The following is a 23,886-nucleotide window of genomic DNA, read 5'->3' as shown; positions in this document are numbered from 1 at the left end:
TAAAAAAAAAACTGTCTGGGATTTGAAATGAAATATAAGCTATTTAGTATTATTTTCTGGAAGTTAAACAATTTCTTCATTTGAAACAATATTTGAATATAATATTCTAACAGTCAAAATTTCTAAATGAATAAAGAAAAATAAACTGCAACATTTTAAAGAAGTCAAAAGAATCTTACTAAAGTTTTTAGTGCTTATAATATTTAAAAAGAAACTGTAAACTATGTCCTCAGTATTTCTAGTATTAGTCTTTGTAGGCACCATAATATGATTTCACAGTGTGTCACAGTGAGAAAATTACAACATTTGTATTTTTCTATTTTTGGAGCAGCTCCCAAGCAACACGTTTTGGGATTTTTATTTACATATTGTTGACACGTGAAACTGATGAGTCAGAGTCACACCGCGGTTCATTCACTCCCACAGACCTATGCCACAGACACAGGTAGACGTGAAACTGGCCACGCCCTTCTCCCAGGTGAGTCCGGAGCAATTACCAAAACTAGCGAGCACACACACATTTCACATCTCTCATCCTCCTCGACTGAAAAACCCCAGGTAAGATATTACACATGTAGCCTATACGCTGTATTTGATATTTTTCCATATTAATTTGGTGGTTTAGATCGTTTTAATTGTCAGGAATAACTTAATTAGGTCGCAGGTGATTTCACGGTGAACATTTGAGGTACAGAACCTCTCAGGGCGTGTTCAGGTTTGTTTAAGATGCTTTGTTCGACTCGTAGGTGATGTTGCATTTGGGTGTTGTCGGAAACAGTTGGGTTACCTAATGTGGAGTAAAGTACTCTTGAGAAAGATGGGAACATAATATATGGGCAGGTGCAGTGCATGTTATTGTTTTGCATTTTATGTAGGTTAAATGAATAATATTGCATGCTACTATTTCACTTTTATTAATACTTTTACATGTGTGTATTTGTATTTGGTTATAGGCTATCTGATTATTATTGCGCATATTTTGTCATTATAGTCTTTTTAATTTGCATATGAAACAGGATGTTGAAATTAGATCTGCTTATTCAAATTTGTCCATACCAGTGCTTTTCTACTGAATATAAAAGTATGCTTTTATATTTCCTACCCAACTTTGATGAGTACATTTTTGGGAAATTTCTGTTTTTTATTTCGTCAAACTGGCCATTTTTAGGGTATTTTTATGAAGGATAGTCGGATATGATCGAACTTGTTCCTCTAAATATGAATATGTTTGCCAAATATGCTCAGTGTACTTTGTAAAATAAATAAATTAACATCAAAATCTAGATTAAAGCGATTCTAAATCAAAATTATTTTGAATGAATGCACAGGGTAAATGGTACTGTGTTATTTATAACAAAGTAACAATACAAAATGAAATAGTTTGTCATAGTTTTGCCAATTTTCAGTAAGATAAGTATACTTCTCTGTGTATAAGTTACAATCAATTATAATTATGTTTAAGGTAATATGTGAATACAAATTAAAAGTATTCAGCAACATGTGGGTGAAGCTATTTTCATTTTGACTTACATTTGTAACCTTTCATAACAACAACAAATCCAAAGCTTTGAGTCGGATGTAACTGAAGGTACTGTGATTTTGGAGCTTGTGGTGGAGCCCGTGAACGCCTCCTGCGTGCAGATGTTGTGTGGGTGTGGTGAAGTTTAGAAACTCCTGGGAATGTGGTGTCAGTGAAGGAAGCGTCCTTACGTCTCTGCAGTTCTTTGATGTCAATTTGAGCTAAAACGTAATGTGAAGTTTCTGTCAATTATCTACATATATTCGGGTAGGTGGAAGTCTGACATTGACGTGATAGGCTTTACATTGTTTCTATATTTCTTAGTTTGTAACCTAAACTAATTCATAATTTACCGTCTTAATGTTAGTTTGTATTAGCATTTTAAGCTCACGTTCAGTAGTCCAGCTAACCAGACTTCTGTTCTAGGAAATGTGTATTGTGGTGGGACTCTACTTCTCCAAATGGCTCATACAGACATACAGTGGCTGCAACGTGTGTTTCTTCCTCCAGCGTTCATATGTTGTTAGTTAATAGAGTTTTTCGGCTGTAGTTCAGTAGTTTTTTTGTTAACTTGAAAAGAATTGGAGTCTTATTTAGCTATAATGTTAAACCATATCAACTGTTGATGCCATGTTAAAAGGTAGGCTATTTGAACTTGAGAACTACCACGTTTGTTCTTCTTTTATAATAGTCAATTTACAATTCACGGGAATAATTCTACATAAAACTATAATGATTTGACATTAAGTAGACTTACTGAAATGCCAAAAAAATAAATGTATGCTTATGATACTGGAGTACTTTTAAATGCATTACTTATAGTCTACTTGTTTTGCTTTGTTTTATTGAGGGCAGCAGTATTTTAAGTATTTTCTCTATTAGATTATCAATAATTTGAGCTAAGAAAATGGTCATAACATTATTACATTTTGCAAATAAATAATCGCCCAAAAGCACAAGATGTATTTGTTTTTTGTACGTCAGCAACTGACAATTAGTTATTGCTTAATCATTTGGCAAAACAATCCCCAATGGACAGGTGAAACTAATGACATTAACGAGGTCCATTTAGATTACAGTAGCCTACACTGTGACACTGTGCACCTGGCAACACTTACATGTAATGATGAATAACTATTACTGTTTTTATATACACCTGTGTTTCTCCTGTATTGACATGAAAAGGCCACTTAACTGGCACCAAGTGGATTATGGGAAACTGAGGCCTGCAAAGTAAACACTAGGCCTCTACAGTGGTGATAGCAAAAAGTAGGAAAATCACAGCTGTGACTAATACTAACAATGGATCATTTTGATACCATAGCACTGTTCTGAACTGTTGATGCAGGGGAGTTGTTCATTGCAATGGTTGCCAAGGGCTTAGTAATGGTGGATTGTAGGGTCTCAATTAATTAGTTAAGAGTGGTCTCAACTTGGTCTAAACCTGCTCCATTCAACAAGTGCAATGAGATACCTTTATGTTGTGATTTGGCGCTATATAAATAGAACTGCATTGAATAAATGTCCCAGAATGCATTGCACAAACGAAAACACAGGAGCTGCTCCGACCCGGAAAAAAAAACATGAAGTATTTGCAGATGTTGGTCGTGACTGAGCTCTAGAAAGATTTTGAAAATTAAAAACAGGCTTTGAATCTTTCCGGTTGGGGGGATCCTGTCTCCTTAATGCTGCGTTCAAGTTGTACTTGTAGGGTGGTAAATAAGAGATTGATAACAATGCAGGTATTGTCATTGTCTGGATTCTTGCTTTACCTGTTGTGGCATGACAAACCCTGTGCCGTGTGAAGTACAGGGGAAGTAGGTGAGAGTGTTGGTCTCTTACTTCCATATGATCCAGTTTCAAAGAGGCTTTAAAGTTTCTAAGTGGATAAAGCTCCCTCACAAACCTGTAATTACCGTACTTTTCGGCCTACAAGCCGCGACTTTTTCCCCGTTTTTCGACCCTGTTATTACACAGCACAGTATATATTCTGTAGCTACTGGGGATGGGCGTTAGTAATCGAGTACTCGAGTACTCCTCGTTTCAAATGATCTCGATTGGTGGATGAGGAAAATCGTTTTTTGTTTTTTTTTGTGTTTGTAGCCTTTAGGCCGGCCGGCGGGCCGCCCCTATTTTAAAATGTTATACGTGTACAAAACGGCACAAAACGGATATAAAGTTTAACAAAATTAAATATTTTGATCCAAGTTAAATAAACTAAGCGTTGTGTCAAACAGAAACCGCAAATAACTGCCACCTCCGTGCAGCGCAGCCAGTGTGTGGTCTCCACAGCACCGCGGAGCTGAATGCGGTGCTGGAAAACTTGGAAAGACACGTAAAGAAGCCAGGCTGACTTCGGGCACATTCGAGCAAACGACATTTAAGAAGCCTTTATTATGGAATATAGGATTGAGATTCAAAAGCCGACGGTGTAACGTTCCGTTAACGAGGAATTAGTCGCGGTAATTAGTCACGGACAGGAGTGAGCATTACGCGGTTGGATATACTAGCCTACTACTTCTACTGCTTTGGTGAGTTATTTAGCCTATATATGTGTTTAAATTGTAGGACAATAATTGTATTGTATTTGCTGCCCTTCTTATTTTAAATGTCTATTTTGAATGTTAGCCAACTACAGCCCATGCTTTTTTTCTCTCTCTTTTTTCTCTCTCCACCGCAGACCTACTCGATCGGTTTAAATTGTGGCCCGCTTATTTAATTACTTTCAGTTAGGAAAATGTGTTTTAAACTTGTGGAAAATAAATCCTTAATATCATATGGCAACTGTGACTGTTTGACATAAGCATTGAGCGCTTTATTGCGGTCAACCGTTGTTCTGTAGACAGATGCGTTGCGTCCTAAAAATAGAAAAAAGTTTAACGAAGAATCGATTGATCCTCGAGGAATGCAAGCGATCACACAAGTAGCGAAAACACTCGTGCCCATCCCTAATAGCTACTATTGCACAAAATGGTAACACTTACGTAGCCTACGTTATGCAAATATGCAACTTGTTTGTTGAAATGTGGGAGCTTCCTCAAGCAGCCATCTCTTTCCCGACAATCCCCTCTGTGCACGAACTCTTACATATGGTAATTAAACATTATAACACCTGCGGCTTATTGTCCAGTGCGGCATATAGTACGGAAAGTACGGTAGTTGTTTTTACACTTTGTGTGTGTGTGTGCGTGTGTGTGTGTGTGTGTGTGTGTGTGTGTGTGTGTGTGTGTGTGTGTGTGTGTGTGTGTGTGTGTGTGTGTGTGTGTGTGTGTGTGTGTGTGTGTGTGTGTGTGTGTGTGTGTGTCTCCGTGTTTCTCTAACAGGCAGGATGGAGGCCTGTACGTTGAAGCCAGATGTCAAAAAGAAACCAAAGCCGGTGAGATGAATTAATACGTCTGAAAATATTTGTTTTAATGGCCTTACAAAATATATATGTGTGAAAATGTGTGTTTACAAAAAATCAAAACATCAAACTCACCATAACACAAACTATACAAGCTTCTTTATCATATAAACATACAATGTCCAATGTTTTTTTCCTGTTTTCACAGCCAAAGCCTGCCCCAAGGCTTGCACAGGTACTGAACGTAAAACAGAAAAGTTAATAATGTGTCTCATGAAGTGATTTTTTTTTAATGTAAAGTAAAACTAAGTGAGGGATTTTATATCAGCAGAGTTTTTATTTTATTTTTATCTTTCTTTACAGACAAAGGGAATTGACTTTGGGACAGCGGAGAAACCAACTCCTCTGGTGCCTCAACGACCTACAGACAATGTGAGTCCCACATCAACATTTTACAAGATTCGCTATAGCAACAAGAAAAAAAAATTGAAAGAATGGAAGTTCACAATGAAACTCTCTAAACTTTAAAATAATAATGATATTTCTGTGCAGGAACTGGGTTATACACAATACAGGATGAAACGATCTGCAGTGACAAACAATGAGGTAGTTTGATACATTTATTCATATACGGATATTTTAATTATGATATAAAATGTAACCGATATCCTGCTGTTTTATTGCTTTATTGTCCAAATTGTCTGATACAAAATGTACGTTTTTAACCATCTTTTTTTCCATGTGCATCAGGCGAATGAAACTCCTGTGGTTCCACCCAGACCCACAGAAAAGGTAGGCCGACAGTACACACACATACGTACAGTCACAGCTAAGGTCACATAGGAAATATTGGTTATTTTTAAAGCCAAACACGGCGTCAATATGAGTATTTTGTAAAAACCTCAATGAAATACATGTTGTTGAAATTCGAGACGATTCAGAATATGGTTTATTTGCCAAGTACATTTTCACATACAAGGAATTTGCCTTCGTATAATATTGCGTATAGGAATGAAGAGAATCAAGAATAAAATGGAAATCTGCAGTATAAACCTCTGGAGTCCATAGTTTAGTGTTGGAACAGTTTACAGTAAAGACAGTGAAGAGACATTCACAGCTACACAAGGTTTCTTGTTTCTGTTCAAAATACCCTTTGTTTGTTGTTCCCTCCTGTTTCAGGAACTTAAAGCCACAACCAGATACAGCCAACGCAGCGGGGTACAGGCCGAGAACACACAGGTACACACACACATGCTCACACACACACACACACACATGCTCACACACACACACACACACACACACACACACACACACACACACACACACACACACACACACACACACACACACACACACACAAATACCACGTTGCCCCTGTTCTTCTTTTTTTCTTATATTATCCTTTAATTTTCTTCATCAGAGCTCCAGGGAAAATGACGGAGCAGAAGTTGCTGAAGATGAGGCAGATTTCAAACAGGTATTTCATCTGCAGCTCTTCTCTCACTCCTCTAATATGATTAATAAACATGATGTAAATCTGACTTGCTCCTCCTGTGTTGCAGAGTAAACAGTCGGCCCTGGCTGGAATGTTTCGTCGGAGCCAAAAAGAGAAAACGCCTTCGTTCAATGTAAGCAAAACACCTGCACACCTGCACCTACATTTGATCATCTATGTAATACATTGTATAGATAATACATCTATATAACATAATTATAAATCGCTTCATTGTGTGTGTTATTGTGTCAAAACCAGAGAATGTCTCAATTAAACAGGTTCCTGATGGCTAACAGGTGTGTGTGGGTGTGTACATGCGTGAAACATAAGTGTGTATTTACACGTACATTGGGTGTGTGTCAGCATGTATAAGCTGCTGTTCATGACTCAGTCACTGTTACGTACCTTGTTCAATGAATTAAGATTTCCATCAGATAAAAAGGAGAATATCATGATAATTAAACAGAACAAAAAATATTCATAAAGCTTAAACATCTTCATGTGGGATATATATATAATTAAATAAAAATCGTACTTTTTCAGAGTTATCTGATTGCCGACATTGACACAGAGGAAAAAACAGACGATGTGCCGACTAAACCTTCTGCCAGCAAAACGGTAGGGGTGGGTGTGTGTGTGTGTGTGTGTGTGTGTGTGTGTGTGTGTGTGTGTGTGTGTGTGTGTGTGTGTGTGTGTGTGTGTGTGTGTGTGTGTGTGTGTGTGTGTGTGTGTGTGTGTGTGTGTGTGTGTGTGTGTGTGTGTGTGTGTGTGTGTGTGTGTGTGTGTGTGTGTGTGTGCCACCTGTTATCATCCCGTTTGTGACATGTGAATGTGATCGACAGGGCGGTCTGATGGGGGTAATGAGAGGTTTGCATATCAAGTCGTCACCAAAGGTATGAAGCACCGTGTGGTTTGGTGTTTCCTGCTGGTTGTGGCTTTTCATTAGTTTAATTTTTTATTATTCTTTTGCTTGTGCTGGTGGTAGTAAAAGGTATTCAAGCTAATATCTTTATGACAGCAGGCACTGGTGTCGTAAAAACAAGACCGCTTTTGTCCAAAGCGTTTTTTTTTCTGCGCACACAACCGCTTTTTCTTTACAAAACTGTGAACACCTGGTAAAGCAAGCTGGGCTTTGGTGATCGTCCATGATGTTAAGGTATCGGTGCTTTGAGCGGCCAAAAAAGAGTTTGCACCACTACCATAATAGCATGTATAGACGCATATCGGTATACAAACGACAGGACAGACACAACAATTCAGGGTGATGATATTGTGCTGAATATTGTGGACTCTTCTTTAAGGCCGGCAGAGAACCGAGTCCAGATCCCAACGCAGAGGAAGCTGCTGCTGAAAAGGAACAAACTGTAGAAAGATACTGGCAGGAGAAGAATGCAGAACCCAAACAGGTACGAGGAAAACTGTCACTTCTGCTTCGCACAAACAAGCACAATGCCTCCATTGCATTAGTGACACATAATAACAAAGTGGAAATACATTCTATTGAAAATCAGATAACTTTAAAAAACACCTTTTAAGCTATAATAAGCAAAAATATTTTTTAATGTTGTGTTATTAGTAAATGCAGTGGAGTAAAATGCATAATGCATTTTCTCTTTGGGGTATCTGTGTTATTATTATATAAACATAAGATGAAAAGAAGAGCTTATTGTGTGTTACAGGAACAGGGAAGCTTCTTCTCTGGCATCCTTAAGAAATCCAGTAAAACGGATGAGACACCTGCACAGGTGAGTGACGGAAATGCCTCGAAACTTGAAAAAGTTTTCGTTTGTATTTTTTTCACTTTTCTATTATAACAGTTCTATGTGTTTCAGGAGAATCTGAGTTCTCTCGGTGAGCTGTCTGTCAGCAGTGACAGTCTGTCTGAGAAGAAGGTGAGCAGCTTTAATCTTTAAGTACAGTGTTAACACAGACTCCTATAATGACCTCACCTTAACTTAAAAATACAATGTACTTTTACTTGTACTTTCTGAGCGGTTCTAAATCACAGAATAGCATTTTGTTTATTGTTTTGTGTTGTTTTGTGCAGCCATTGCATTAAGTATGTGTCCATGTTCTGGTTTGTCTATCTGTATTTATTTAAACACATGATTGACTGTACGTTTTGTTACAGGAACAGGGAAGCTTCTTCTCTGGCATCCTTAAGAAATCCAGTAAAACAGCAGATGAGACGCCTGAACAGGTGAGTTAAGAAAATGACTTGAAATTTGAAAAAAGTTAATGTTGATATTTCTTCCCACTTTTTTATAATAACAATTATTTTATGTGTTTCAGGATAATCTGAGTTCTCTTGGTGAGCTGTCTGGTAGCAGTGACAGTCTGTCTGAGAAGAAGGTGACCAGCTTTGTAGCACATTTAACTTAAAATAAATCCTTACATGTAATATTAATGCTCAAGTAATACCTTGAGCATCAAACAAATACCTTAGTCCGTAGTATGGGGCACATCCATGTTCTGGTTTGTGTATCTGTATTTATTTATACATATTATTAACTGTACATTTTGTCACAGGAAAAGAGAGGCATCTTCTCTGGCATCCTTAAAAAATCCAGTAAAACAACAGATGGAGACGAAAAGGTGACGAAAATGCCTCGAAACTTGAAAAAGTGTTAATGTGGCTTTTTTTTCCATTTTTCAACTATATCTTGTTTATGTTTCAGGAGAATCTGAGTTCTCTTGGTGAGCTGTCTGCCAGCAGTGACAGTCTGTCTGAAAAGAAGGTGAGCAACTTTTATCTTTTAATAATAATGTTAACACAGACTTGTAGATTGTCCTATTTGTATTTATATCTTTATTTATATGATAACAAACATATGATTAACTGTACATTTTGTTACAGGAAAAGGGAGGTCTCTTCTCTGGCATCCTTAAAAAATCCAGCAAAACAACAGATGAAACACCTGAAAAGGTGAGCGATGAAAATGCCTCGCTTCTTGAAAAAGTTGAAAAGTTATTGTTTGGTATTTTTCAATTATAGCACGTTTGTGTTTCAGGATAATCTGAGTTATCTTGGTGAGCTGTCTCTCAGCACTGACAGTCTGTCTGAGAAGAAGGTGAGCAGCTTTGTGTTACAGTCATCTTAAATAACAATGTAAATACAGACTCATTGATCACACCTTCACTTATAATAAATCGGATTTAAAAGAGCAACTCATTTTGTCTGTTTCAGGAGAAAGGAGGAATATTCAGTGGGATGTTCAAGAAATCACCAAAACCAACAGAAGCTGCTGAAACTGAAGAGGTAATGGAGCCGGAGATAAAACCACTCAAACATTTAAAGGTTCAGTAAGTGATATGGTCCTTTTAGCTGCTTGTCAGTGACTGCAGCCATCTGCGTCAGATAGTGCCGCGATGGAGAGCAGCGAGTCATCGTTCACAGGCACAGTGACCCGCTTCTTCATAGCAATTACTGCAAAGCTGAATGACTGGGAGACCTGTGTTAGGAACTGTGCATACTGTTTAAGTGATTGCTGTATGAATGTAGAGTGATTTAACACGTATATTAACAAAAAAAATATCGCTTACTTCTCCTTTAATGACAGGAAGGGTATGAAAATATGTGATCTGAAAGTACTAATATTTCGGCAAATTAAAATGGAATGAAAAGTACAATACTTACCTCTCTGAGATGTTTTGAAATAGAGGTTTTATGTTCGATTTAATATTCTCAAATGTAAAAAAGATATTAGGTATCTCGGGTAGAAATCTAAATTACTGACCAGCTGCTTGTCAACACAGTAATAACTATTATTGCAACACATGTAAAAACAATCCGATGCTTAGCTCCAGTAACTTGTTTTGTTTCAGTAACCGGTTGCGTTGTCTTCATGTAATGTAAGCCTAGCCAGTGTTCATGTTCACACAGGTTGAGTGACATATTTGTTATGTGTTGTGTTCAGGGAGCAGAGACAAAGTCGTTGCACAGTGAACTTTCTGTCAGCACAGACAGTCTGTCGGAGAACAAGGTGAGCCGTCATTATTAAACTGACTTCCCCATGACACCTGCTGAATCCACATGAGTCACCCTGACTAGTGTGTTATTAACTGGCTATAATTATGCTGGAATAAATACATAGATTAAGTTTTCAGGTAGTGTTAACATGTTTTCTGCTCTCTTTAGGAGAAAGGCGGTTTGTTCAGCGGCCTCCTCAAAAAGACTCCCAAATCTACATCTGGAGAAGTAAGTTTAGTTTTTATGTGAAGACATGTGTGCACTCCAAAACCCAAACTTTCAAGATGTCGGCGTGATTTTCATTGGAAGATAGATATCTACCTACACTCCTAATTTGAAGAAGCTGCTAAAACATTACAAGTTCATCACAGGATCTCAACTGCTGCTGTCTGATAATCAGCTGACAGAGATTTAACCCTCGCTGTTTTGTAAAAGACTCAGCCAATGTCATCAAATGATGTGGAGAAGCGGCTCCCTTTTCCCCTGGGAGCTGCTCCTTTTCTCACAGTTTTAAATTCTTGTTTCAGGAAAATCTCTCGACACAGAAGAATCTTTCAGCGAGCAACGACAGTCTGTCTGAGCCGGCAAACACTAAGGTCAGTTTGTAAAAAACACTTTCTGGCACCATTGGAAATCTGTTTTTGAAAAACAGTGTTCCTGAAAGCACAGAGAGACAAAGGGGCTGAGGGCACTTTTAGGAATCGTCCTGGTTGAAAGTTGGACTGAAACAATTAGTTTAGCTGATTTAAAAAAATATATATTTTGGCAATTATTTAATAGATTAGTTGTTTATTTTTTTTAAATATTTTTTCAATCAAAATAAGGACAACATTCCTTAGGACTTATGTCTGGAAAATTACCGGTACATTTAAATATAAAGTATAAAATAAGATAAGTAACTGTCATTCGTCTGTTCAGGAGAAAGGAGGTGGGTTCGGAGGATTATTCAAGTCGCACAAACACAAACAGGCAGATGGTACTTCACCAGAGGAGGTATGAAATGTCTTCTCTGTTTCATTCAACCATTTCTAATATTATTAAACTGTAAATCAGTGTTTTGAAACAGATGCTGATTGTTTTTTAAATCTTTTTCTCAGGACAAACAGTCACAAGACGATGAGCTCTCCGACAGCAGTGAAGCCCCTCCTAAAAACACAAACGTGAGTTTATTTATTCATTTATTTGATCATAAATGAATATAATTTTATTTAATTTAGACACAGTCCTGAATACCTTTACATTAAAACAGGGAGCTAACGCACTGAAAATGTGTTTTAGGAAAAAGGAGGAATATTTAGTGGGATATTCAAGAAGCCTCCCAAAGCAGAAGCAGCTCAACCTGACGAGGTAAAAGTATCAACAATCATCTTCATTTAACACAATAATTCACTTCATATTTCTATTCCTAATATTTGGAGGAAGTTTAAAAAAAATGTAATGATGATGTTTAAATGGTTAAGCCTTATAACTGTTTATATATCTTATAATAATCTGTTAGCTGGATATCTTGTTGGTGTGAAAAGTTGTTGGTGCAGATTGATTATTTCTGAAGATTTTGTGATGTTGTACTTTTTATAAAGTTTAAATGAAGCACAAGCACTGCACTGAGAATCAGGATCAATGAATCATGGTTGTCTGTGTACTCGTGCAAAACCACACTTACATGTATCACATGCATCACCAAAATTGTGACTCATTTATCAAGTCAACAAAGTTTTCACTAGAAATATTTTAAAATGACACTTAAAATATATTATTATTATTTTTGCAGGACGAGTCTCCCGGCAACAAGCTTTCAACCAGCAACGAGAATCTATCTGAGAACAAACAGGTGAGTGAGTTAAAAGAGCAGTTTGATTTGTGAATTACTTTAAAGTCTTATTCAACAGACTCATTACATTCTTATTGTCTATTTCATCAGGAGAAAAGTGGAGGATTGTTCAGTGGAATCCTCAAGAAGACTCCCAAAGCATCTGGAGAAAGGACACAGTCACCGGTGCGTGAGTGTGACCTATTGATGCAATGAGTTTCTGACCCTGATTTCACATGATTTAAATGAACGTTAATGTCTGTGTTTCAGGAGAGAGAGGCTCAGAAAGAGCTGTCAGCCAGCAATGACGAACTGTCGGAGAATAACAACACCAAGGTGAGCAGCGTAACACAACCAAAACTTATCTATGATAACTATAAAATGTCTAAGAGTTGGAATATTCACTGATATGAATTGATTTGCAGGAGAAAAAGAGTTTTGGCAACATCTTTAAGAAGCAGCAAAAACCAGCAGAGGGCGCTGCAGCAGACAAGGTAATGGGATATGATTGCAGTTTTTTTTCTGAGAGCTCAGGCATTATCTTAAAAACATTTGGCTATTTTTACGAAACTCTACACACAACAATGTGCTTCGAAAATCACTATTAGTGTTTTGAAACGTTCAGAAATAACTTTACATCTCTGTCCAATAGTGGAGGATGGAGTAGATATTGATATTAACTCTTTTCTGGGGTTTTTTCAGGAGCAGGAGGTGAACAGTGAAAAGCAGTTGTCTGACAGCTGTGAGAATCTGACCGACGCCACCGTGCCAAAGGTATTTCACTGTTTCTCTGTCCCGCTGTTTTCATGTCAACATGAAGTGAAACCTGATTACAGAGATCAGATTATATTGTAGATTAAATCTTTGTGTGTTTGTCCTGTTTTGTCGCTGCTCTTGTCGTGCGTTGCGTTTAGTTATTTTCAAACCTGCATGTTACATGAATATTCTGTTAGTTACACACAAGATAACTAAATAAAAAGTTAAATACAAATGTAACTTAGCCATATTTAAAATCTTAAAGGAGTTCGGAGGGATGTGAGTTTGAGCATTTCAGCACAATCATAATATCCCGCCTTCCTCCAATGCAGCCCCACCCCCTCATTCCTATCCCCGTTTTTTTTGTTTTGTTTTTGAAGAAACTTAATTTAGGCTACACAAGCAGACTTACTTGCTTAATACTGTCTCCGTGCACAAAGTGAGTTATATTGTGGCTGAAGAAACTGGTGGCTGTAGTAGGCTACCGGTACCGCGCTGATCTGCTTGTATCACTGGTTTCACTTCAGATAGGCTATGTCGGCCAGAACACCACTTATGCTTATAATGAGACTAGGAGAGGAGGAGTAGGGTTTTATCCGCTCTTTATTTTCCTTCTTTCACAGGCACAGCCGCATATAGATCGCGGAAAAAGAACAAAGGCTTAAACTCTGCTCGTGAGGAGACGTTTGAACAGCTGTTGCGACTCGCGAATCGCAGCCGCTAATAACATGCATAAACTATAACTTATAACAGCGATCGGGACTACATGTACATACTCACACACGGGTGATTCACATTTACACTCAGATAAACACGAATGATGGCTTACTGTGGCAACTTGCTCACACACATCTCACCGAGGGAGAAGCGAAAGGAAACTTACTGAACTGGCTCTCTGGCCGACTGACGTCACGGCCCAACACTAAACAAAACACAGCTTAACACACTGTAAGAAATAACAACACTGTAACCTTTTCTACAATGGTCGCTACTCGCTAGGCTACTGTCTGCCGTGGAATCAAAACAAACCCTTTCGTTGAGGACGCACGTGCACGAATGCGCGGTACACAAGCAGACGGCAAACAGACAGGTCTGTCGGCCAATTAAATCGTTCGGTCCGAACGATTTGATTGGTTGTAGTTTTCACCTAATATTATGAGACTGAAATAATTGTTTCTTTTTATTCCTGGTGGGTCTACCATGCATTTTAGAGTGTAAAAACCTTATTTATACCATTTTAAAGTCATTTAAAATAAGTGTAAAAACTCTACAAAGGTAAGAATCCCGCACATTCTCCGTCATTTTATGCATTTCCTGAAGATTCCCCATTATCCATCGTCATAAGTACACTATCGATTAATTTTTTTTCTACTTTGGAGAATTGAAAAAACAGATTCGAAGCACGTGCAGCTTTTTTGACTATCTTCAATTGTTACTGAAAGTATTTATTTGAAAAAAATGACCAATCTGTGTGTTTGTAGGAGAAGAAAGGAGGGCTGGCTGGAATCTTTAAAAGATCAGGAAGCATTGACAACCTGTTTGACGAGGTCGGTGTCCTATTCCACTCTACTTTATAAACCACAAAGCAGATACTGTATTATTGTTACACATGACAATCATTTTACTGTGAGAACAATAATGTTGAGAAAAGGAATCGGTTGCCCAAAGAAACTACAGAATGTTTTAAGATATATTAGATGTTGCTATGCCTTAAAGGTAGAAAATAATTGTATTATGTAAGTTGAAATGTGCTAGTGTAATTTAAACTGGTGTTTCCAGCACACAATACAGTCATTATCACAGTTTCATTTAGGACTTTTTGTCGAAGGTCTCCTCTGGATCAATTCGGGAAGAGCACAAACGTAAATTAGATTTTAATCTGTGGTGTTTAAACTTTGCATCATTTGTATATTCCCTCTTCAGGAGAAAGGCGGGCTGTTCAGTGGACTTCTCAAGAAAACTCCCAAAGCGTCTGGAGATGCTGCAGCTGCTGAGGTTAGTGTGTGACTGTTACTGGGGTCCAAAGGGCTGAGGCCTCCAGGCAGGATACTTGCATTTTTGCAATTGTACAGGTTTCCAACTCCAGAACGGCATTAATTTATTTTTCCATTTCTCTTTGTTTCAGGACAAAGACGATCAGAAGGAGCTGACAGCGAGTAATGACTGTCTGTTTGAAAACACTAAGGTACTTTTCTGAGAAAATCAAATATTAATAAAAATGTATTTTACTTCAATGGAATGAACATGAAATAATGTTTCTTATTTACACATTATATAATTATTAATTTTAATTCATTAAACAGTTTGAATTTGATCATGTTAGTACTGTTTTTTGAATTTGACTGTAGTGTGGTCATGATGTAGTTTTTTACTTCCACTGAAGCAGATTGTGTCCGTGCCTTGTGTCTGTTTTCAGGAGAAAAGTATTTTCAGTGGCATATTTAAAAAGAAAGCAGCAGAAGGGGCCACAACAGATGAGGTACAGTAACGACACATACATATAAAGTTTATACTTTATTCTTTGTATTCTTTTTTATGATTTACTTCGTGTTGTCTGTTTTCAGGAATCAAACTCTGGAGAGGAAAATAAATTATCTGCCAGTCAGGAGAATCTGTTAGATGCAACAACAACAAAGGTACAACAGCTTGTTTCTCTCTGCTCTGTTTTGATTACCGTATTGGTTTTAGAATAGAATAGAATGTATCTTTGTTTTCCACCGGTGGTAATGTGTATTGACTATAAACATGTGACTCCTATGTTTCAGGAGAAGACCGGGGGATTGGCAGGGATTTTCAAAAGGTCTCCCAAACCATCTCCGCGCTCGATTGCTATGAAGGTAATATTCTATTTTTGAGTATATTTTTGGTGATGTGTCATATTATCGTATATAAAAACCCCAGCTGGTTTAAACAAAACGTATTTTCTACAAACTATCCCTTTTTTTCATTTTCCAGGATCCTCTCGGAGAACTTTCAGCCAGCTGTGAGAGCCTCGAAGAAACTGCAGAGGTGAGATTTACTCAAAGTCTGTGGATGCACTTGGCAACTTGTTAAGTTATTATAATGTGGAACTTTGTTGGCTACTTATGAGACAATTCCCAAAAAATCTCTCCATAATAACTTGCGAAAAAAAACACTTAAATTCAAATTAAGGTGACTTCATGTTATTGTTTTTACTCAGAAGGATGATCTCGGTGAATTGACGGCCAGTAACGATAATCTTTCTGATGCTGCAAACACCACAAAGGTGAGTGCATACAAGAAGCACGTAGCCAGTCCCTTCATCTTTTGGCAACAAATTTGAAAATGAATGCCTCATGTTTTATTTTATTTTTTAACAGGAGAAAAAAGGAGGATTTGGTGGGATTTTCAGGAGGAACAAAACAATTGAACATCAGGTACGACATAGGAGTTGTTGTGATGGCAACCTGAAGTCCAGACAACCTTAAATCATGAATAGAGTTCCTGAAATGTTTACCACTGTCATGTAGTGGAGTTTACTGTAAAGTAGCATGCAATGGAAATACTCAAGTAAAGGAAATTGAACATGTACTCTAGTACTTGAGTGAGTCACTTTCTGAATATCTCTGTGTTCATTTGCAGGAGAGTGAGGACATGGAGGCTCCGCCCAAAGGAGGCGCCCTCGGACTGAGACGCAGGAGAACCATCAAGAAGAAAACAAGAGTGAGTTTGTTTTGTTTTTTACCTTATAGAAACATCCTGAGATATCTTAGGAAGCAGCAGGAAACAATAACTATACCACTAGGTGCTTTGAATTGCTGTTTTCTGTATCGACACATGATATCCTTGATGTTAATAATAACACCCTAAAAGTGACAGGAGCTAAACATTTTTGGAATATTTTTCACTTTGAGCTCTTTGCTTTGTGTTCATTTCTCAAGAGACAAACTTTCTCTTGCTTGTTTTGTTCCTCAGGTCGTGTCATTCAGAGTCAAGAAAACTCTTCCCAGAATCCCCAAACTGGGAGTAACTTCAGAGGTACGTACTGCTCTCCTCCTGTTTAATACTCACTAGTGCTTTATTTACCGCACAGAGATCTCAATATCAACATGCTGAACATGCTGATCCCATTGATTTTCTTTCTGATTGATTCAAGTTATACAAATGTTATAAAGAACTTTATTTTGACTGTTTTTTAGAAGTTGTCAATGCAGCTGTTTGACACAAAGACATTCTCTTTCTATGAATAAACTTGTGTGTTAATGTTACTGATGAGGGGGTGTAGTGGTTAGAGCGCCCCCCATAGAGGCTCAGTCAGTCCTTAGAAGCAGAAGACCCCATTCGAATCCGGCCTGGGTCGTTCTCTGCATTTCATTCCACTCTCTACCTCATTTCATCTCTGTCTCTCTGTTCTATCGATAAAGCATATAAAATGGCAAAAATAATCTTTAAAGAAAAAAAAAAGTGTATTGAGTGAATTGCTTTGCTTAAAGACTTGCATCGTTCTTGTTTGTTTCCACAGGGTTCAGAGATGCCTGTTATTGAGGAGGCGGTTGAACTGCAGGATCTCAACCCAGCACCGGTGAGCACAATCACGTTATCGTCTGTGTGATGCAGACACGTATACAGAGAGAGGGGGATATTCAGATACAAACCTCTATAACATGATTTGTGTGTCACAAAGTTGTGTTTTTGTGTGATTCACAGGAGAGCACTGTAGAGATGGAGCATGTGGAGATGGCAGCGTACCCCACCGAACACACCCCTCTAGAAGCTGCGGAGGTCGGTTTGATTTGAATTTCTAGGGCACATTCACCTTTCACACCTGTAGTTCAGTCCATTTTATCCAGACAAAACGTTGTCTTTTCTCTGACAAATATCTCTGTTTTTTCAGGAGAATGACGAGTTGATTGAGTGGTGGAACACAGTGAAAGGTGAGTGGGATTGTGTTCACCTTTATTCGGTTTGGTTAATGACCCGGAGGAACAGAACAAGAAATAAATTTAAGCAAACAGTCAATGTTTTTGTTGTAGTACAAGTAGCAGTTGTTATCATTGTTCAAGTAGTTTTCTTGTAAAAGTCATACATAAAATCTAAATAGTTATCAGTAAAAACTGTAAAACTAAACACATGTATTTTGTACACATGTTAATTGGTTATTTTTTGCTGCTTGTTTCCAGGATGGGTGGAGTGGAATGAGGCTTCAAATTTGGAGGAGGAGGACGAACAAACGTAAGCATATACTTTTATTTCCTTATCCTTAATATAAGGTGAGGCACTGCAGGTGAATAGGGAACATTCTTAACTTATTGATATCTTCATGACACTTTGCCTGGTGATTACTTACATTAAAACAATTATTTACAATTTTTTCAGAAATGTTTCAGTAAATATGCAAATGTGGCTTCTAACTAATTAAGTGTACATTTACGTCCTTTTGAAACTTCAAATCTTCATGTTGGGTAAAGCCTGAGTTAAAATCTTTGTTTAATTTGAAGAAGATATAAGTGTTCAAAGTTTTTACATAGCTTATTTTGGATAGCCTATAGCCTTTTTCCATTTTATAAATCAAAACCTACTAAACTTAATTCCCTGCCGAAACTGAGGTATTGATGAACTTCAGAGGTCAAATGATGAAAATTAATATCTAAAAAGCTCACGGTTTGCTCTTTCACATGCACATTGGAAATACTGTTTGTCGAATCTAACTTTAAACTTCTCCAAAATAATCCTCCCTCTGTCCTATCCAGGATGATGGAGCAGGCAGCGGACCGTGTGTACATGGCGGCGCGTCTGTTTGTGCGTCTGTTTAACCAGCGCGGGGCTTCGCTGCAGCACCGTATCCTGGAGCTACTGGCCTTAGCCGACGCCGCCGACCAATTCCACAAGAAAACCACTTCTGCTGCAGTGGGCGGGGGCGTGGCCAGTGTGGCAGGTAGCATAGCAACCATCACCGGGCTCATTCTGGCTCCGTTCACTTTCGGAGCTTCTATCATCGTCACGGCGGTGGGGATCGGCGTGGCGACGGCCGGCAGCATCACCTCGGCGACAGCCAACATCACGGACACGGTTCACTCCAACATGGACAGAAAGAAACTGGAGAAGATGATCCAGGATTATCAGGAGGAGATCAAAGACATCAGGGAGTGTTTGGAGTTTGTGCAGGTGAGGAAAGGTTTGAGAAATTTAGCCTGATGATCACAGATATTAAAAATAAATGATACAGGTCCAGTGAAAACATATTTATGCAACCAACTGTAACTAGGCCAAAGGAGAGTATCATGAAAAGATGTTAATGACTTTTAGATTAATCTGCCAGTTAACTGCAACAAACTAACTATTAAAGGTGCAGTGTAGACTGGGTAGAAAAGGAATATTATATTCAAAAGTAGGTTTTAATTAGTGCATAATCGCTTGAAATATATTTATTTAAAAACATTTTAATCTTTGTCTGTATAGGACGGTATGGACACGCTGCAGGAGTGGGACTTTGAGAAGTTCTCTGACAGCGCTGCCAAGAAGGCGATGAACCACAACCTGAAGCATGTGATGAAGGAGGGCGGCCGCGCCGGTAAAGCCTTGATGATAAACACAGACAAGCTGATCAGCACGGTGCAGGTTCTAGGGGCCGCAGGGGGCGTGGCCAAAGCCGCCCAGGCCATCAGCGTAACCACGGGCGTCATGTCGGGGCTGTTCCTCGCTCTGGATGTCTTCTTCCTGGCCAAAGACTCACACAAACTACACAAAGGCGCCAAGACTAAATTTGCCGCTAAGATCAGGGACGTGTGCAAAGAACTCCAAGATGGCCTCCTGGAGCTGAACCGGGTGAAGACGCAGCTGCAGAAGACAATGGACGGCATCGAGGTGGAAGAGTACGAGGAGATCAAGGAAGTGGAAGTGGAGGTGGACGATGATGATCTGGAATCTGATCCCAAGAAACTGGCCGAACTGGAGCAAGAGCTGGATCTGATAGAGGAGAAACTGGATAAGAAAGTGGAAGAGGAGCAGAAGAAAATGAAAGAAATGGAGATAGAGAATGCATTAAAAAGCAAGAAAGAGAAGGAAGAGATGGAGGAAAAGGAACAGAAAAATGAGGTTGTCCCTGCAAGCAAATTGGAAGTTCTACAACAACAATCTAAGAAAGAAAAGAAGCTGGATATATTTAAAAGCAAGAATGACAAAGAGGAGAAGAAGAAGAGCAGTGAGGAAGTGGGGGATAAGGATTCCAAGAAAGAGGGAAAGAAGATTTCTGTGGAGGATAAAAAGCAGAAAAATGAGACTGTCGCCGTAGCAACCAACGACGAAGTTCTACAGCAACAATCTAAGAAAGGAATGAAGAAGGACAAAGAAACTGAGAATAGAATAACAGCCGGGAGAGAAAAACACGAGAGCAAGAGAGACAAGGCAATGGAAGACAATGGCACCAATAGAAAGACAAATGAAAAATATCAGAAACTTTATCCTGAGTTGGTCGGACTGGAGAGGGAGAGTGAAAAGAGGAGAAGTAGGAACAGTCTAGAAGATGAAAGAGGGACGAACGAGGAATGGAAAGTGGTAGAAGGCGGGAGCTCGAGGCGGCGGCATAGCAACAGAAGCAACAACAGTGACAAGGACAGAGACGGAGCGCACAGGAGCGAACGAGGGAGCAGACACGGAGAGAGAGAGAGTGAAAGAGAGAGAGGGAAAGATGGAAGACAACACAGCGACAGAACGGAGGACAGAGGAGTGAAGGACTGGAGATCAGGTCGAGATGACGGACGGGAGCATCACGGAGGAACGCACAGGGAAAGTCACGGTAGAGAGTCGCAGCGTAGCAACGAAACTATTACATCATCGTCGTCGTCGAGGAGGGGGGAGCATGTTGCAGGTCATGTTGGCAGAGATGAGTACGGCTCACACAGGGGTCACCACAGGAGAGCGTCAGCCACACAGGAGGAAGGGAGGGAGAGAGGAGGAGAGGAGAAGAGAGGGAGCAGCAGAGTGGAGAGCGCCAGGAGAAAGTTTGACAGAACAGAGGGTGAGGGAGGGGACAGAGAGCATCGACACAGCCACAGAGGGTCTAGACCTTCCAGTGAACTGCTGGAAGACGGACTGAATATTTAGGGTTAGAAGTTGGCTCATTCATACGACTAGTAGAAAGTTAAATGCACAGACAATGGGGATGTTATTTCACTACAGCCAATCAAAGAACAATCACTTGGAACTGATCTAACTTAAAAACATGAACAAACGTTTTCTAAAGTTTGGTGCTGACTTAAGTTTGCAGGATAAGAAGGTATTTAGCTGCTCAACACTTTAGACAGCAAGGTAACTTACTGTAAACTAACAACACTCTGTCTGCCTGTGATGTCATTGTTCAACACCAACAGATCTTCCTCCTCCGCATCAGTTAAGACATCTAATCATGCAAATAATGCAAAACACTGCTGCTGTTTCTTTGTTTCTGCCTCATGATAAATTTTTTTTTAAATATTGTGATAAACGTAAAACCTAAGAAAATATATTTAAAACCTTGACATGTATATGGCGTCTGTTACTGTATGTAGTTCTGGTGTTTCAGGGTAAAACTACATTTTTCTTTTCCCAGTGGGACTGTGTTGAACTCCATATTGTGCCTTTTCTTACTGACATAATGTGTGTCTTGTGTCGTCTAGTGAACCGATGTTTTTATTTCAATCAATTGACCAAAACACACTCAGAATTCAGATAATCACTTTAAACTTTAATGTCTTAAATATATTTCTGGAATATTTTGTGATCTTTCTGCTTTCATTTTTATATGTTGACTGTATGTTTTTATATAATATGGGAATTGTTCTTTTCTACGGTGCAGGGTTTTTTTTTATTGAACAAATAAATTATTGGAGTTATACCTGACGCTACGTGTTTTGGCTTCTAATTGACCTACTCTGCTATTCACTCTACCAAACAAAAAAGGTATTTGCGTATTTGACTGAAGTCCACAAAAATATTATACAAACATAATGCAAACTAATCTATGCAAAACTGAAGTGAAAAGGTCGGTCGAGCTTTGTACTTAAAACCAAACACTTGCTGTTGCAGATGATCACCACTGGGGAGCGACAGAGAGCTAGAGCAGGAGTTGTAATAAATGTATTGACATAACGCTTTTCAAAATAGGTCACCATGAAACATTAATATAAGGCAACAAGATCCCAATGTACAATATTTAGAGCATGTTAAAATGGTACTATAAATATCAGTTTAGAAGTTACATTAAAATCATACAAGCTAAGTGAAGAAAGGGAGTTTTGAAAAGAGACTGTGGAGAGGTGACTGAGTCTGTCTAGCTGAAGTCCTCAGACTTGATTGACGGTCTGAATCTTGCAGTTTTATCTTGTACAAATAGTGGTATTCGGACCGAAGGGAAAAACCTGACTACTTTTTTCCTTATAGTATTAGTATAGTATTATACTTCTATACTTTTATTGAAGTGACATTTCCAATTTTGACTTTGACTTGTGCAGTGTGTTAATGGTTCTTTTATTTAAGTAAAGGATCTGAATACTTCCTTCACCAACTGATACAAACGTATTCAACACATTGCGCTAATCATAAAGCTTCCAAAAAATTCAAGAATAAAGAAAGTAAAATTAATAAGAAAACAAAAATGCGTAAAGACGTACGATTGTGTTCATGTATCTAAAAGATAATGTTTCTTTATTTTTTTTTACCACATCCTGTTTACACTAGATAAGATTGAGGATATGACATGAAGTGGAGCAGTTAAGATTAGTTGATGTGACCGTAAAGAAGGTCATTAGAACTTTACAAACCCACACCGGACACATGTGAGGTTGAACGGTAACTGTAAACATTCGACAGTGTGAGTTTACTTTGGGTGTGTGGGAGCATTACTGTAACAAATGATTTGTATTAACACAGTCTGGGAGGTGTGTGCAGGAATTCTTATTGACTTACAAAGCCCCTCCTTCCCATCCCCAAAAGAACATCACTATTTCTCAACATTTATCTTCTTAAAACAAATAGTCAAGTTGTTGAGCAAGACCAACATTTCAAAAACATGTTTGAGTCATAGCTTTAATTATTCAATAAAGGTGACACTAATATAATGTTATCTTTTTCTTTTTCTTATCTCAATAGTTTTTTGTCTACACTTTAATACTGAATACAATATGAATTCCACCCTGAAACTCCCTTTAGAGGCTACTGTTTTATGACACACTAAATGTACAAAAATACAATAATGTTATCAACTGTACAAGATAAGATGTTCCTTTATTCGTCCCACAGCAGGCAAACTGACATCGTATAATATAATAGCACAAATATAATAGTGTGTTCCCACCTTACAACGCTTTTTGGAAGCTGATACAACCAAACTCATAATTATTTTGAGGATATATTAATTAAAAAAAGGCCTATTTTTGTTTTAGGGAAGGAAAAAATAAAACACAGTGCCGAAGGAGTGGCAGACCGGGGTGGTGGTTCCTATTTTCAAAAAGGGGGACCAGAGAGTGTGTGCCAACTACCGGGGCATCACACTTCTCAGCCTCCCTGGCAAAGTCTACTCCAAGGTGCTGGAAAGGAAGGTTCGGCCGATAGTCGAACCTCAGATTGAAGAGGAACAATGCGGATTCCGTCCTGGCCGTGGAACAACGGACCAGCTCTTCACTCTTGCAAGGATCCTAAAGGGAGCTTGGGAGTTTGCTCAGCCAGTCTACATGTGTTTTGTAGATCTGGAGAAGGCTTATGACCGGGTTCCCCGGGAGATACTGTGGGGGGTGCTGCGGGAGTATGGGGTGAGGGGGTCCCTTCTCAGGGCCATCCAATCTCTGTACACTCAAAGCAAGTCGGACCTGTTTCCGGTGGGGGTTGCAGTTTGGTGGGCTGAGGATCTCATCTCTGCTGTTTGCGGATGATGTGGTTCTGATGGCATCATCGGAGTGTGAAGCGGTTGGGATGAGGATCAGCACCTCTAAATCTGAGGCCATGGTGCTCAGCAGGAAACCGATGGATTGTCTACTACAGGTAGGGAATGAGTCCT

At 38.8% G+C, this 23,886-nt stretch overlaps 1 protein-coding gene across 7 annotated transcripts; it reads left to right on the top strand.

The window, feature by feature from the left end:
• The first annotated feature begins 464 nt into the window (after positions 1-464).
• On the top strand, positions 465-21,734 carry LOC307255658 (uncharacterized protein). 7 transcript variants are annotated; one of them, XM_080034394.1, is made up of 49 exons: positions 465-558; positions 4,843-4,895; positions 5,071-5,097; positions 5,226-5,294; positions 5,415-5,468; positions 5,613-5,654; positions 6,042-6,101; positions 6,286-6,342; positions 6,428-6,493; positions 6,904-6,978; positions 7,203-7,253; positions 7,662-7,766; positions 8,040-8,105; positions 8,193-8,252; positions 8,492-8,560; positions 8,653-8,712; positions 8,890-8,955; positions 9,039-9,098; positions 9,218-9,286; positions 9,372-9,431; positions 9,548-9,619; positions 10,278-10,343; positions 10,499-10,558; positions 10,858-10,926; positions 11,249-11,323; positions 11,428-11,490; positions 11,609-11,677; positions 12,102-12,161; positions 12,252-12,326; positions 12,411-12,476; positions 12,566-12,634; positions 12,843-12,914; positions 14,378-14,443; positions 14,820-14,891; positions 15,022-15,081; positions 15,313-15,375; positions 15,461-15,532; positions 15,662-15,733; positions 15,852-15,905; positions 16,078-16,143; positions 16,235-16,294; positions 16,500-16,580; positions 16,833-16,895; positions 17,380-17,439; positions 17,565-17,639; positions 17,752-17,791; positions 18,038-18,089; positions 18,608-19,022; positions 19,317-21,734. In XM_080034394.1, exons 2-49 carry the CDS (start codon positions 4,848-4,850, stop codon positions 20,958-20,960), a joined length of 4,995 nt encoding a protein of 1,664 aa, XP_079890520.1. In that variant the 5' UTR covers positions 465-558; positions 4,843-4,847; the 3' UTR covers positions 20,961-21,734. The 7 variants fall into 7 exon arrangements, with proteins under 7 accessions (XP_079890520.1, XP_079890519.1, XP_079890521.1 ...); XM_080034393.1 differs by lacking the exon at positions 465-558 and adding an exon at positions 1,664-1,786; XM_080034395.1 differs by lacking the exon at positions 465-558 and adding an exon at positions 1,696-1,747.
• The last annotated feature ends 2,152 nt before the right edge of the window (positions 21,735-23,886 follow it).

Source organism: Ammodytes marinus (assembly GCF_949987685.1).
Source record: "Ammodytes marinus genome assembly, chromosome: 9".
In the NCBI taxonomy this organism is placed as follows: domain Eukaryota; kingdom Metazoa; phylum Chordata; class Actinopteri; order Uranoscopiformes; family Ammodytidae; genus Ammodytes; species Ammodytes marinus.
The sequence above is the reverse complement of the archived record's forward strand: the minus strand, read 5'-3'. Positions and strand labels throughout refer to the sequence as shown.